The 16,328-nt window shown below is 38.4% G+C and overlaps 1 protein-coding gene across 10 annotated transcripts in view; it reads left to right on the top strand.

Moving 5' to 3' along the window:
- USP40 (ubiquitin specific peptidase 40) overlaps positions 1-15,349 on the top strand; it is a 34,179-nt gene extending 18,830 nt beyond the window's left edge. For 5 of the 10 annotated variants that reach the window (XM_085227946.1, XM_085227944.1, XM_085227945.1 and 2 more), the window contains 15 exons: positions 660-717; positions 1,686-1,739; positions 2,865-2,953; positions 3,628-3,714; positions 4,195-4,231; positions 5,511-5,575; positions 6,084-6,158; positions 7,072-7,198; positions 8,276-8,370; positions 9,578-9,696; positions 10,080-10,145; positions 10,396-10,606; positions 11,316-11,411; positions 12,579-12,673; positions 13,056-15,349. In XM_085227946.1, the coding sequence (XP_085084072.1) occupies positions 660-717; positions 1,686-1,739; positions 2,865-2,953; positions 3,628-3,714; positions 4,195-4,231; positions 5,511-5,575; positions 6,084-6,158; positions 7,072-7,198; positions 8,276-8,370; positions 9,578-9,696; positions 10,080-10,145; positions 10,396-10,606; positions 11,316-11,411; positions 12,579-12,673; positions 13,056-13,164 (1,383 nt within the window). In that variant the 3' untranslated portion in view covers positions 13,165-15,349. Of the gene's footprint in view, positions 1-659; positions 718-1,685; positions 1,740-2,864; positions 2,954-3,627; positions 3,715-4,194; positions 4,232-5,510; positions 5,576-6,083; positions 6,159-7,071; positions 7,199-8,275; positions 8,371-8,466; positions 8,508-9,577; positions 9,697-10,079; positions 10,146-10,395; positions 10,731-11,315; positions 11,412-12,578; positions 12,674-13,055 lie in introns of those variants that run through there. The other 5 variants (XR_014884333.1, XR_014884334.1, XR_014884332.1 and 2 more) reach the window with 5 other exon arrangements.
- Positions 15,350-16,328: the final 979 nt, after the last annotated feature.

Genomic DNA, 16,328 nt, shown 5'->3' on the forward strand with positions numbered 1-16,328 from the left:
GTTTTTGCCAGAGAAGGTGGGCCAGTTAATGAGGATTGGATTTAGCATTTGAGCTGATGTTTCTCTGTGAGACAGTAGCCTGAAGCTTGCACCAACACAGCACTGGTAACTGAAAACAGCACAGTTACTGTGTTAATCTTTTTGGACCATCCTGTAAGTGCACGTTTGAAACCATGCTAGTAAACATATCCTGAGAGGAGAAAAATATTATTTCCTGCATATAATATATATTTATAATATATATTTCCTGCATTGAAAGATGCAGGATAAGGAGAAAAAATCTGTTTTTCCCAAGAGATAGTTTCCTTGGTACCTTTTCTGCTTTTAGATTATTGCCTGTTACAGAATGAAGTCCTGCTTAGTACCAAGTGTAAAATAAATATTTTCAAAATGTTAGTTTCATAAATGGGAAAATTTAAAGACTGTTTTCTTTTCCTTGGAATTCTGTTCATGAGACGTTTTTCCTTGAGTATGTTACATATAATAGATGTACAGGTATCATATTTTTATGTATTAATAAGAAATATATTTTTAGCTGTGTATAATATTAGCAGGAGTAAGAATGTAACTCTGAAGTCTGCCTTTTGTGAACTGGCATTTGAATAGTAGATGTGTAACTGGCTTTTTTGTTCAGAAGTGTTAATGTTGCTTTCTTTTAGGTGATGTCAGATATCAAGATGAAAGCAATACACGAGCTACAGCTAGAGGAGGAGCTAGGTGAGTGTTCAACGGATTTACTTAAAAATCTGGTCATGCTGAAATTTCACAGACTCACAGTATGGTTGGGGTTGGCAGGAGCCCAAGCCCTACTCCAGCAGGATGCCCAGCACCGTGTTCAGGTGGCTCTGGAGACCTCTAGGGAGGAGATCCCACTGCCCCTCTGGGCAACCTGTGTTAGTGCTCAGCTTCCTGCACAGCATACAAGTGCTGCCTGATGGGCATAAGGAAACTCCTGTGCTCCAGTCTGTGCCTAGTGCCTCTGGTCCTGGCACTGGGCGCCTCTGACAGGAGCCTGGCTCTGTACTTTTTACACTCTTCCTTCAGGTATTTATAGATGTTGATAAAATCCCCTTCAAGCCTTATCATTAACTGTATTCTTCCTTATTCTGTCAGACAGCTTAAGACAGCAAATCCAGTGCTGTGAAGTGATTACTAGACTTTTTGGAAAGAGGGTGTGAAAGATTTAGAATCTTGTAATTCTATGTAAAATCTTTTTCCAAGCTTTAAAAACAAACAAAAAAAAAAAACAACAGCGCAAGTCTTGATGAAAATACATTTTAATTTTCCAGAAGCTATTTGAATCAGAGTAGTCATGTAATCTTATTGAAGTTTTACATTGAAAATGGATTTTTCTTCATTCATTTTCTTTGACATAAAAATTGTCTTTCTTTTAAAGCTTTTGTTGATGCCTTTTTCTTTGGAAAAAACTTGGCCAGTTTCACAGTGTTTTACTCATTGTGGCTAAAAGGTGGCTTCAAAGAGAAAGTAGTCTTCCACAGAAGGGATAAATACTGAAGCTGTTCATGAAATTTAACTCCTATTGATGTAATATCTCCATCCAGAGGCCTCTGAGTGAAACTCATTGTTGTCTTAAATATGTTACCTGTCTGAGCCTCTAAGCCAAATTTACTATGATTTGAATTACTTACACACCTACCTCTCTTCCCCACCCCTTTCCATTGCAGCAAGTGAAAGCTGTCTTAGACCTGTTAGCAGAAATGGGAAACTTCTCTCTCCAGGTAAATTTATATACTTATTTTGGTGTCGTTCCATAAGTTAAACTGGGAGACATGAAGCTTCCCTCTGTTAATTTCCAAACTTAACCATAGCAGTTGTTTTCTCTTTTCCAGTTTTACTGTTTACTAACAGTACCAATAAACAACTAGGTGTTAAATATTCAACTTGCTTTTATTACTTTCATGCCCAGTGAGCAATATCTATCAGCATACCTGCTGTTGTTTATTGACCACTGGCTGTATTCTTCAAGGCTTTGGGGATTAATAAACTTCTGTTCTCTGTGCTTGTTTTATAAACTGCCAAGTTTATTAATGATCTGGTGTGAATGATAGCTAATACATTAGAGAACAGATACGTTACAGAGCAGCTTTATGGATGTTCAGAAAACAGAGTCCTTGTTCCACATTTTTCTGTTTCTTGAAACAAAATGGACTAACTACATTTGTTAGAGTAGTGATAGATGAGGTTGGGTTACTGGATTTCAGTGCAGCTGGAGCAGTGGACTTGAGTATTGTAGTGGTGGAGCAAGCACTGTTATGCTCCTATTCATTGTGAGAAAATAGCTTGTGTCTGTGCTGTGTCAAACAGAGTAATGCTTGGAATTCTGCTTTCACAAGAGTGGAGGAACGTATTTGTGCCACAATGTAGTTTTTGATTTAGATGAGCATATAGCATCTCTGTCGCTATATAACTGATTTCCTGAGGGCCTGTGTTCAGCAGATTAGAAGCTCCAGCATTGCTTTTCTCATTGTTGGGGGAGCAATAAGAAATTGAGTGGATCAACTTTATGTTTGCAGGTAAATATTTTCTGTATTTCTATTTTTCTGATATATTTTGTTAGCTAAGTACTACCAGGAGACCAAGGTTTGGGCATAGATTTGGGCCAGATAACCTGCAAGTGTCCATTTCAATCTAAGTTCTTCTCATCGTATATCAAGAGGTGGCTGGGAAGGTACCTTTATACAGGTATACTCTAGTCATAGAAGGCTTATGGATTTAGTGTAAGCAGAAGAATGAGTTGTCTAAATGTCACTGAACATTTTTATCTTTGTCTAAAGAGCAGAGTGAATGGGTATTTTCACTAAGCAGCAATTTATGATGATTTCCTTATTTTCCTCTTCCTGAAGTGCCTGAGGATTATACTGTCAAGGAGGCAGAACTGAAAATGGGAAGCTTGCTAGGGTTGTGTCGTGGAAAAGCTCCAACTTCCACTCAGGTATAACAGAACAGTGACTGAAAAGAGACTGGACTTTGCTTTTGTGCTTTGTTTACATTTCCCAGTATTTCATGTGGTCCTCTTTTCGTCTTTAGAATGGTTGTAGTAATCACCATGGGGGGGAAAAAGTGCTTGCTGAATTTATGTACTGGCAAGAAAGTTTGCACCACTTAGCTCAGTTGCAAAAGGCCAAGAGCATAAATGTCAACAGTTAATATGGCTCGTTTGACTAACAGTAGATCACTTATCATGAGTCTGTTTGCAGTTGTCCATGATCTGATGCTATATACTTCTCTAAAGAGCATAGAGTAAAAAAAGAGAGATGCTAAGTTTTATGTCTGCATATTTACAGTATGGAGGAGGAAAAAATACCCATGTGTATTTCTGAAGATCTAAAGATCAAAGTGTCAAAGTACAGCCAGCAGGCTACTCTTTTGTTTGCAGCATGCTAAGCATGTGCACATCTGGTTTATGAAGCTCACCTGATCGCATGTGCTCCTCTAGATTGCTTACATTGTTTGGTGTAGCCAAAAGTAGCTTCAGTGCTGTTTAACTGATGGCTGGCGTGTAATAGCTGGTATTGGGTACAGTAACTGCATGCAGTAGGGAGAGCTGTTTCACAGTATGTCTGTATTTCAGTATGTATTCTGAACAGTTTATACTTGCATTTTTAGCTCTTTTTATATTTTATTATTGAACGTGACCACTTTACAAGCCCTGAGATGGAAATTGTTGTGGAAGAGACTGCCTCTGTGAAAGAAGTAAGTCCTGATTCTCTTAAAAGCTTTTTTCATGATTGTGTCAGGTCTGCTGCTTATAGGGAACTTTGCTTCATACCCACGTGTCACTTCAACTAAGGCACTAAGTCAAAGGCAGTGTTTCAGCTCTAGAAGACCAATGGGGAAGATTGCTTTTAACTTTCACCAAGTAATACTTCACAGTTAAAACAGAAAAATCCAAGAAGATGCCAATGAGCAGTAGAACTTTGTATCTTCCATCAGGCAAAGACAGTATTAGCATGATTTGTAAAGGATGATAGGATGTATACAGGCTGGAAATTAGATAATCATCTTAAAAGGTTTAATATGTAGCTCAAATACTCTGTGTCTATGTAAGTGTAGGAGTTGAACAAGAATTAATTACTCTGGATATTTTTTACGTTAGAAAATTCTAGTGCTGATTTGCTGAAAACTTTATTTTCTGTGCACTACAACAAGTCCCAACACTTTTTTTTTTTTTAGTGTCTAAATTTAATGCTGGAAAAATCTGGATTATCAGGTTAGTTGTATTATATTGTTATTTAACGACTTATTTTAAGCCATTTCCATAATTGTAAGACAGTTCTTGCTATGTTAAAAAATAATAAGTTTGTTATGGTCACTCATTTGTCACTGTAATGTGAGGAAGGGGGAGGAAAAAATTACAAACTTGCAGGTTTTTCTCTGATAAAAACTGACAGTGGAGTTTCCAGCTTTATATGTAATTGAGATATGGCAAAGCCCACATTTTGTGGGCTGCTCATTTGGGTGCACATGCAGGTGGAGGTGTTTGGCTGTTTCCTATTGCAGTCATTGCGTGAGATTAACTTCTTAAGGAAAAAGACATTCTTAGGTCACTTGGCAAAAATAAGTTAATAAAATGAGATCACAGTTTGAGCATTGCTTTGGAATCTGATGGTAGGAATTCTTGTCACTGACCTTTTGCATGAGGTTTAAAGAAGAGAGGCAGACAGCACCAGCATCACACTGGGATTTCCTAGTTGTACATCCTTCTGTTGATGCTGATGGGATCTTGGAGTGGCAATTTCTCCCATCTTCAATACTAAGCACTCATTGAGTGCTGAACATCTTATGGTGGAGTGATGGCTGCAAATTGAACCATACACCATAAAGCATAAGTGTACTCCTGAAACATGTTACTGTCAGAATACACTGAGCAGTCCAAGAGAAAATGAAGCATTTTGCTCTTGTGTACATGTACACATGAGTGGAGGAGATAATGATGTCTTGAAAATATAAACTTAACCTTTATTTCCCTGTGGTGTAGTTAACTGCCAAGAAACAATGGTCCTGTTTTCATTGCTTTCTTTTAAATTGCCATTTTTGAAAAATTAAATTTGGCTGTGTGTAGAGATTTGCAATCTGGCTGCTCTCAAAGAAATGTCAGACTTCACTTCAAGTGACCCCAAGGTAAGCCTTTTCTCCACGGAAGTGATTTGTGAGCTTTTGTTTGGTTAGGAAAGTCAGATATGTACCCTGCAAAGAATAAAGAGTATTTTCACGAGTTAAAGAAAGGAAATGTAGGTAGGTAAGGAGTTACCTTTATATCTTAAGTCTGAACACCAAAGGGTATTTTTAGGGTTTGGGGAGGGATGTGAAGGTGGCACTTGATTCGGTTAATCAGAGTGGTGTTTTAAAACACACAAAGAAGCCAAACAGCCTGAACAGTCACTGCTGAGAGTCTGTGGGTTTCCTGTGCGCTTTTTTTTTTTTTTCCCCCCTTGAAATACTGTTACTGACTCATTAGTTTTCCATGGGGTTATTTTTGTTGTTTGTAGGTGACAGCTGGCATTTGAGAAGGATGGACTGGTGCTTTGAAGCAGGAGAAGCTTTAAGTCAAGAAGTAGGAGGATCTTAGTTTTGACTTGAATCGTATATACCTTATTTATTCCACTTTTTCTGTAGAGATTTTTTCTGATGAGGAAGTCTGAGTGGTGTTTTGGTGTGTGCTGTGTTACTCAACCCAGTGTTTTGTTTTCACATGATTATATAAAGCCATTTTAACCATAGATTTAAATGGGAAACATATGCACTGCCTCCTGTTTTCAGAGACTGTTAGTAAGCTACATTTACCTAAGGTGTGGGATTAGCATGCATTGAGGATGCTTGTATCTACAAACAAAAAATGAGGTGTTAATTGGTAAGATGTGAAGGAGCTCAAAAGGATAGCAGGCTGCTATAGATGTATAATGTGTCCTGTTGCAAAGTTGACTCCATGTAGTGAATGCAGAAAAGTAAAACACCTTGAATATTTTGCATGCATGGCACAAAAATTAAATAAGTCATGCTTTAGGAAACAAAGCATGAGAACATGCAAGCTGCCAAGTACACTGTGCTTTCTCTTCCTGCAGAATGCTACTTTGAAGGAACTTAATGTTTGCAGAGGAGATACTTTGGTTGTAACTGAAGGAAAGCTTCCACCGAAGGTAAAAGCAGGGTGATTGTGTTCTTTAGTCAGCTGACAGCTGACAATCTGGAAACTTGAGCATGAAAGTAATTTCTTCTTTTGATTATTTCAGAATTTTTCAGCTGTAATATTTTTAGTCAAAGATAATGAATAATGGTAAATATATATAACTGTTTTTTATTTAAATTAACACTTATAATGTTCCTAGTCTGTCTATACTCTCTCAATTCCTGTAGTAAAAGTTTTGCTCATTTCACTTTTTTGCTTAGGAGTGTGTCAGCGTTGACAGATCCAGAGGAAATCTGTATTTCTGGCATGCAAGGTTCTTGTGAAGGCACAAATCTTACACTACTATTTCCTCACAAAATGTTATTATTATTATTATTTTTTTTTATTAAGTAACTTTTATGTCAGATTTTGTGCTGAGGGTTGTGTTTTGAGATTGGAGGACCCTCCAGTCAGAAGTAGTCAGGTAAGGTTTCTGTGTTAGCAAACCTTGGGTGATACAGGCTGTTGGAAGGAAGTTGGAACAGAAGCCTAAAAGGCTGCAGGGAGCTCTGGGCAGGCAGCAGAGATCCCTGCACTGCTGTTGAATGAATCCAGCTTCCTCTGACAAAGTTGTATCTATGTCCAGATCACCAGACAAGTGTCATTCAGTTGATCTGTAACAGTAGATGCCACGATGGCAGAGCAGGGTGGTGACAGTATGTGATATGAGGCTAGACTTTTTTGTCACCAAATATTATGTTTATAAAGGATGCCCGTGCCTTTACAAAAGCTCAGAGTTGGGCTGATGGTTGGACTAGGTGATCTGGGTCGTCTTTTCCAACCTTCATGACCCTGTGATTGAGGTTTTTTTTCTTTCTCCCTGTAAAGAGTGTAATTTGCATTGGAACACATAGGCTATCTGGCACTTTGTGTTCACTTCTCAGGGTTTCTTGAAAATACCTATTTGGTGGTTGAAGTCTTCGAGTCAAACAAAACATGAAGAGAAGGCACGAGACCAGGTGAATGGGATGACCTGCAAGATGGATGCTTTGCAAGTGTCTCCTGCAGGAGGTGAGTGAGCTTGATTAGCCTTTTAAAAAGGAATTGTATTGCCTGTGATAGCACTGAGGGCTTTGAGTCAAAACCTTAATTTTATTCTAAAGCTTTAAAATGCTTCTGAGGCCCGTGAGCAACTGTACGAGTTTCAGCAGGTTTGTGGTGAAAGAAACCATGTGGGAGACAGACACCATTTTTTTTATTAAGCTAGGACTGTTCGTGTTTCATGGCTGTATTTGGTCAAGGACAATTTTCTGTTTACCAGTCCAGGCTGTTTACCTGCCAGCAAAACAAATTCCTTCCCCATACTTCAGTCAGTGGCAGTATTGTAAGGCAGCAACTCAAGGAGAATGCAGGTGATTGGCTTCAAATGTCACACTCTTAATGTCACATCTAACTCATCAGGATATATTGCTTTTGGAGAAGCTGTAGGATGAGTGATAAGTAAATCCTACCTTGAATAACAGACATTATATTCAGTATTCTGTTTTTTTGATCCTTAGAAGAAAAAAAAAAAAAAAAAAACAACAACAAAAACCAACAGCTCAAGGAAGAAAATCAAGTAAGGGGTAGAGAAGGAAGACAAAAGACAATTGGCGAAACCTGCAAATTGGAAAAGGAAAAACAATTTTCCATTCTGCAGAAAAAATAAAACTCTTCCTTTACTACTGAGCTGTGTTGCAGAGCAATAAATTTGGTTGTTTTGGTTTTTGGATTTTTTTTTCTCTCCTTTTCTCATTAATTTTTTTCAGAGTTTGACTTCTTCCCATGTTTGTTTTGATAGCGTAGGTAATGTTTCAACATACTCTGCGTTTCAGAGTCAGGGCCACTAATTAATAATAACTATGAATTTGAGTAACTGGTCTTCATTTCACAGTGTAGAATTCATCTAAAATTTTTCCTGTTTGACAGCTAGCAGTGTATTTTATCAACTGTACATTAGGTTTTCTTAAACTACCTTCAAATATCTAAGAGTCTCTAAGTGAAATCTCACCTACAGTTGAATTATTTCTTAGGAAAACGTGTGAAGTCATATTCATTTTTCGATTGTCTCTTTCTTTCTCCCTCTTCTCCTCCTGCCCCCATCTGAAGATTCACCAGAATACATCCAAGCAGACATGGATCTGTGCTATGCTGGCATTACAGAAATAGCAGGCGAATCTTCTTTGGAAGATCTGAAGATGCAGGTTAGATGTTCTCCTGTGTTGGAAATGTACAGCGACACTGTGATTCATTGAACTATATTAATACATATTTTTTATTTCCTTTTCCCTTGTCTCCAGTATGTTCTGATATGGCATTTGCTTATATGCCATGTTCAGTGGTAAGTACCAAGAGGCAGCTTGAGCATGTAGCTCAGATAATTCCTTAGTATGTTCCCTGCAGTTGCCATTCTACCTGTCATGTGTCCTGAGCTGCAAAAGCCTTCTTGCACTTCATCTGGAATTTTGGCTTGCAGCAGTATTTTTATTTCACAATGTAAAAATTATTCATGACAAGCACGCATATACAAGCACTTCCTACAAAGCCCTTTCCATTTCCACATTGTTCTTGTATCAGTTCTTTGCGTGTTTTTTGTATGTTGAACCTAATGAATAAAGAGTTGCTTTTGATGCACAGAAAGTCATGTTTGTCACTCAGGAAGGTATAGCTTAGTTTCTTCAGCCAGAAACTAAGGTGCCTTTTAATGCTTTTTTTTTTTTTTTTTAAACCAGAAAATTATGAATGTAATACACTTAAAGGAACAATAACAAAAACCTACAAAAAACAAACTAACAAAACCCAGCAAAAGAAAATAAAACAACTGCTTAATAGAGAATAATTAAAAAGAAAACCTATCATAAAGCTCATCTGTTATTTAGCTGGTGGGTTACTCTACTTAACAGTGTGGGAAAGGATTCTTCTGATTCTGATACCAGTACTTTCCATATTGGGTACAACTTCATTTTCACAGTCTCATCCAAACTGCTGATAAGAAAAACTGCCTGTTTGCATCTCATGAACAAGATTTGTCTTGGCGTGGAAACAATATTGTGTGCTCAGTATGATTTGAAAGGAGCTTTTCCAGCACTTGGCTGGAGGTTGTGCTAGAGATTCTTCCAGCCTCATTCCCTCCCAATGATACAAACTTTGGTTAAAAAAAGAAATTGAATACTTAAGAAACTTATGGTAAATTTAGAAATGTTGGGAGGGAGTGAAGTCCGACTCACTGTGAGGTTGAAAAGCAGATGTTGGTCATACTCACTACCTGTGAGTCACTAACTGGAATAAATCTAAATGCCTTGCCCTGTTTCTAATTGCTTCAGTCTAGCAATGAGAAGCAGTCCTTTTTCTTTTATTGTTTTCCAAGCAGACTGGCCTCTAAAATTATTGAAGAACTATTTGGTTTTTCAGGCTCTGACCTTACCACAGTGCCCAGAGCACGTTATCCCACTGCCCACGTTTCTCAGAGCCTGGACAGTGGAAAACAGGCGCCCAGGCAGGCTGCTACGACACAACAAGCAGCAACTCAGGTAGGTTCTGTACTAAAACGCTCAAGTAGCATTGCAACAGGCTGACTGTCGGTTGGATTGCGTGATGGATTGGTGCAGAAATGAATCAGCTCAGTCCACTAAAACCCTTTTCTGATTATTTCAGTTTTTTGACAAGCACTTTTGTCAACTCAAATGCTGTAGAATGGGGAGGCAGGAGCATAAGTAGCTCATATCATGTTTATTATGCTAAACTTTTAAGTGTTTTAAAATGTAATTTTGGCATTTTTTTAAGCTTTTTGTTGCTATAGTGTCTTGCTTTAGTTTTTCAGTTCAGCACAGGTCTACTTGACTAGAACTATGATTTTTCTATTTGTGAATTTAGAGCACGCAACGGAAGATTTGTATCATCTTTTTATTTTCAGTGAATATAAGCTGGGTGCCAGAGTGGAAATCTGCATAGAACCTTTGCAGAAAGAAGAGAACTTGAGGTAAGTTCTTGAAGATACTTATTTCTTACTCCTATATAGTTGAGATGAGACTTTAATCTAGCAGCTTGTTACTTAAATATCACTATAACAGATGTCTCTATGCATGAATACTTTGGAGCCTATTTTTATTTTCCTCTGATAGAGCTGTTGTTTAAAAACAAACGAGGGTCAGTTGGGGTGAAAACTAGGAATTCTGGATTCCAAGTGCAAGGTTCACAAGGGTTGTTTATTTTTCTCTTTCTGATGACAGCCCGCATGAATTGCTGCTTCGAGTACAGATGGGCATACCGGGGAAAAGGGACTACTATAACCCCATGGATTTGGTGTGGAATATCTCCAAAGAATGCACTACCTGGGCACTGAGGCAAAGAGTGGCTTCTCACTATTGTCTCCCTGTAGATAAAATTGAAATAGCCAAATACTTCCCTGAAAAATTTGAGTGGCTGCCAATATCTAGCTGGGTAAGATCCGGAATGACAGAATGCAACAGCTGTGTTGAGAAATGTACACTTTGGTTTGTGCTGCAGTTCTTCAACATACATGTTTGAATGCACAGCCTTAAATCCCTTCAACATGATCTGTGAGGTAAATCTGGTGGAGGTGGTTTGCTTCTTCAAGAACTAGTTTAGGTCTTCATGAGATCACAGATAAAAATGTTGTGATTGTTGATTACCCCACGAGACAGCAGACTTTCACCTGATTCAGAGGGCAGTCTGGTTGGCACAAGACAAGCCACTCTTTTTATAATGGCTTTTACTGTGTTACTGTATTTCCTTGTGTAGGCAGAAAAACGTGTATAACTTGCCCAAATATTTCAGTCTTTTGCAGTTATACAGTGGAAATGACAGACATCTGCAGAAGTAACAGTGAGAGCGTTGCTTCTCTTTGCTGTGCAGGAGATCCCATGGCTGAGGGTCACTGCTGATTACAGTGTCATTTACTGAGCTTTATGGAGGTGAACTGCAAGAGGAGGTGTGGGAAAGGAAAGATGAGGATGTTTTTTCTCAGGGGGGCTACAGAAAGCAAAATGGATAGTTGATTTGCATGACAATAAGACTTTGAAGAATAGTCAGTGGGGACCCTCCACCCTTAGAAACTGCCAACAAAAATCAGTGTAAGCAGGTTTCTGAAATCTGCCATATGTTACTGTTCTGCTTTGATTTTATTCAGACCCAGCAAATTTCGAAGAGAAAACGGAAGAAAAAACAGGAGAGTTTACAGTCAGCTCCTTATCACCTAAAAGATGGAGATATCATTGGGGTGAAGGTAAATTAACTTGGCTTTAATTTTTGTACAAGTGTTAGGTTTGGAAATCTTTGCCTCTGCAGTAAACAAATCTCTTCCTGGTTTTCCTGGATCCTGCTACATCTGTGTGAAAAGGTTGGGGTGTGAATCTGACAGAATGCTCTATGGAGAGGGGAAATGCATTGCTACTGATACATTTTGATTTTTCTTTGTTGTTTTTTTTTTTTTCTTCCTCCTGTTCTTACGCAGTCAGTTGAAAGCTTCATGCTTCTCCCCTTATATCCTGCTACTGGCACTAGAGGGCATTGCTTCACAGGTTCTCCTGCAGTGCTCTGAGTGCAAGAATCATAAAATCCTAGAATGGCCTGGGTTGAAAAGGACCACAATGCTCATCCAGTTCCAACCCCCTGCTATGTGCAGGGTCACCAATCACCAGACCAGGCTGCCCAGAGCCACATCCAGCCTGGCCTTGAATGTCTCCAGGGATGGGGCATCCACAGCCTCCTTGGGCAACCTGTTCCAGTGCCTCACCACCCTCTGTGTGAAAAACTTCCTCCTAATATCTAACCTAAATCTCCCCTGTCTCAGTTTAAAACCATTCCCCCTTGTCCTATCACTATCACCCTCATAAGCAGCCGTTCCCCCTCCTATTCTGCTTTGTATTTGAGCATTATCCACAAGAAACTGAATTTTTCTTGCCCTTATTTTATCAGCTGGGTTTTTCTTCCAACTCAGAATAAAATTCGAGAGCAGCAGCCATTGAACAAAATACATTCTAAATTTAAATCCATTACATTTTTCAAAATCATTATTGCTGATCTATTTACAGATTTTAAAAAAGAATAAAGCTGTAGGATATTGAGCTTGGAATTGGCAATAAAACTTATTTAGGAAATATCCAAAAGAAAATACTTCTCTGGATTTTAAAGCAGTTTACTAGAAGTGTGGTGTTCTATGCTGATGCATTAGGTTACTGAGAAAAATCTAACTCACTGTTAAATACAAAACCAGAGAAGGAGCTGAAAAATTTTGGTTGTCTTGCCTTTTTAAGTTGTCTGCATTTAACTAGAAATCATTGTAAAATTAGAAGAAATAGACTGAAAATTAGTTTCTTAAACAGAATGTCATGTGGGAAGTAGTTTTGGCAGATGGAAATAAGCTAATTCACTGAATCCCTTTTGACAACAGAATCTTCTCCTTGATGACAGTAAGGATTTCAGCACAGTGAGAGATGATGTTGGAAAACAGAAGCAAAGGCAGCTTGCATTAGAGAAAAAGAAAAGGTATTGCCTGTTTACATTTATTCTTCTTTCAAAATACAAAAACTGGAGAACTTCTGGGGCACTGCTAGCAGACTGCTGCTGTAGTGCACAGTTCTGGCAGTGCCAAGAGAAGTGCTGATATAACTCAGACTTGTGCCTTTAAGTGCCACATGCCTGCTTTGAGCATTTTTTTGGTTTGCAACACGCTGGGAAATTTGACACTGCCTCAGGAGATGAAAAATTGCTGCACTGCTGTGGTGTCCCTTTTTGGGAGCTCACTGTTGTTCTTATACTGTAGTAGAAACCAGATTCCAGTCCAGGTGGCTCATGCTGCTCTTGTTGCTAAGGTTCAATATTAGTTTCAGGCATTTTCTTTCTTTCTTTTTTTTTTTTTTTTTAATAGTCAGCAAGCTGAACGCTCCCAGGACCATGTTCTATCTGAGGAAAAACTGAATATTAAGCATCGTAAACCAGAAGTGGCTCTTTCCATCAACGTGGGAGTTTTCAGATAGCACTAGGAGATGATTTGCTGAGCAGAACATAGCACAATGTGCTACATGTGAGTGCCTCAACTGGACCAGCAAGAGGGATGCTTGTGCTCAGAGAACCATCAGGAATCACCAAGACAAACTGGATATAGGATTTGGGTTAACTCTGATCTGCTTCTAATCTCTCTGAGGAAGAGCTTCAGCATCCCTTAATTGATGTGGTACTTATTCTCAGGTTAGATAAATGCACTTTATCCATGAGAAAACTGATTAATATATTGTATTACCTTTCGATGACTGTTTTGTAACCACCTTAAATGCTTCTTTTGTCAGATGCTGATGCACCATCACCACAAAGTTAGCTGCGTTTTAGAGTGCAGTCTTAGATGTCTCTTTCTAGAAGTTACTTTTTCTTCCCTGATCATTGAGATTACTAACGATACCAGAATTTACTTTTGTCTCTTTATATATAAACATAAATCTGTAGTAATTCTTCTTGGTGTCACACAGTTGATTTACAGCCTCTGTCACAGAATGGGACAAATGCAGCCAACTGGCAGCTGAACTCAGTATCAAAGGTTCTTAAATATTTAAGTGAAACATTTACTAAGTGCTCATAAGAATGGATCTCATAACTGATGGGAGATCTTACTCTCTTACCCCTGAGGCTGGAAATCAGGGTTTGTTAAGAGCAGATGTTTCAGCATCTTTAGATAAACTTTTTTAATGCTCACAGTACTTATGCTGTGTTTCCCCACTGCATGTGTGTATTCATTACCCAATTTCTCATCAGGTTCAGAATATTTTTTGAGTACAACTAGTGCTGACAAATTAACCAGAATTCTTAATGGAATTAATTGGTTGTAATCAAATTCTAAGCATATTTTCAGTGATAAGGTGAAGATGGAATAGTGGAAGGTTACAGAAGCGTTTCCATGCAGTAGTGAAGAGCTCATGGTGTGTAGTGTGCTTGCGTTGCACTGCTGGAAACCTGTGCAAATTGACTGTTGTAAGAATGAAGTCTGCTGTGAGACACTATGAAGCCTTGTTGAACTGCGCAAATGTCTGGAAACCTGTTTTGAATTGAGCAAAGCAATATTCAAAAGTAACTACTAAACACAGCTTGAAGTATCCTTAATTAAAACTGTGATAATGAGTGAACAAATGCAGTTAATCTGGGGACACTACTGTGCTTGATCTATTATCTGTGTGGAGAAGATTTTGAAGAAGTTGCCAAAACAGCAGGCTGTTAAAAATTTTGGCTAATGTGAGAAGGTCTTCTGATTTACTTTTTGTAGATGAACAGGATTCTGGTATTGAGGACAATTTAAAGACAAAAACTGATGTTCTTAGTTATGAACAAAAGCAAGCAAAAAGAGTCAAAACCACGTGTATTAGTCTTCATTTTTCTTAGATATCTTTGAAATTCAGCAGATGCTTCTGGGCTTTCTTAGGCTGTTTCCACCCAGGAGCTATTTTAATTTTAACTTTTTCCCCCTTAATTTCTGGTTGTAGGTATGCTGTACTCAAATCTTGAAATCCTAGTTTTGATAGATTTTCTTTTTTTTTTTTTTTTTTTCTGATTGAGATGAGAGCAGCCATTTTATTTCCTTTCCAGCTCTGTTTGCTTGCCCTAACTTATTTGCAGAGCCTTCTTCCGTATCAACAAGTGTTCTTCTGAGCCAGGTTTACAAGAAATTATGACATATGCTGATTACAAAGATAGAGGAGAAAGCATTTTGTTTGCAGGCTGTTCTGTTGCATTGCACTAACTTTGCTGTCACTTTAACTCCTCCAGTTCCATGCTGGACAGCTCTTTTGAGCTTAACCTTCTGACTGCTTTGTAATAACTCTGATCTCCTCTTGAAGATGTGAGCTTTGGAGAAATTCAGATAGGGATTACAAAGTATGGACGTGGGAATTCTGTTATGTGCCTTTGTTGAAGTGTAATGTAGCAGCTACTGCACTGAAAACAATCTTGAATTATTTCTAATGTTGGCTCAAAATGCATATTTTTTTCTTAAAACTGTTGTGGATTGCTCCACAATGGAAGAGTTAATTGAAAAGAGGGTGGGGAAAGGGAACACCTTTTAAAAATGGAGTTTTGTGATTCCACGCTTTGTGATGGTTAAATTCCAAAGCCTGGAAAAACTTTCATCTTTTATTTTTCAACTGTTCTTTGCAAAATAAAGAGTGACTTACAGATGTCTATTTGACTTGTCTCTTTTTGTTTCACAGATACAAACACCAAGAAGGAAGAAAGGTCACACAGGGACTTATTTAGAAAGCCAGCAATTGAACTGTTCTTGTTTTTACTGACCAATATGTGGTCAGCAGTGAATGGGTAGAACAGCTCTGTGTGCTGGCAAATGCAAAAGATGCAGATCTTGTCGGGGATCTTTATCATTAGTTTTGCAGCCAGGCAGTAGGCTCCCATTGCCTTTCCTTTATTGAATGCAGTTTGCAAGTACCGCTGCTTCAGCTCCTGTTTGACAAGCATTAAAATAAATAAATAAATAAGGATACGGTGGCCACATCTAGTTATTGTTCAGATATGATTCATGATCAAATGTCAGTGAAGTGAGCCAGAGGGCCCCTACTTCCGTTCTGGTGCTTTCACCTGAGGAGGTTCAGATGCTGAGGAACGCTCTCCCCTCAGATGCTGAGGTTACTGCCCTACTTGTCATAAATATTCAATTATTTTTTTTTTTCCCTAGAAGATGCTTGTACTAGACTTATTTGATGTTTATAAAGTGCTGGAAGCAGATTTTACTGCAGAAATAGATCCAGTATTTCCCAGAAGTCTCTTACGCAGTTGTCCTTTACCTGTGTTTGCTTTATATAAACTTAAGATGGTTTAAAAAAAATCAGTGAAGTGCCCATTTTACTTACAGATAAAACATCTTCTGGTTTGTAAGCATATATCCTGTTCCCATATTTGCTGCTTAGATCAGCTCGAACTGTCATAGAAGGATCTTGAGAGGAAAAAATACAAGAATTTAGCAGCTCAGCATTTGTGATGTGAGGCAATAGCAAATAATGGCAAACAATTCTGCAGGGTGGTCTTTTAAACTGGTGTTGATTCACCTTTTTGTGGGTGGGAAGTTCACCTTGAGGCATCAGACTCTCAGCAGTAGCTTTATGAAGAAAATCCAATTCTGAAACACCTGTGTGGATACGCCTGGTCT

This window comes from Meleagris gallopavo, chromosome 7 (genome assembly GCF_905368555.1).
Source record: "Meleagris gallopavo chromosome 7, MGAL_WU_HG_1.1, whole genome shotgun sequence".
NCBI classification, from domain to species: Eukaryota; Metazoa; Chordata; class Aves; order Galliformes; family Phasianidae; genus Meleagris; species Meleagris gallopavo.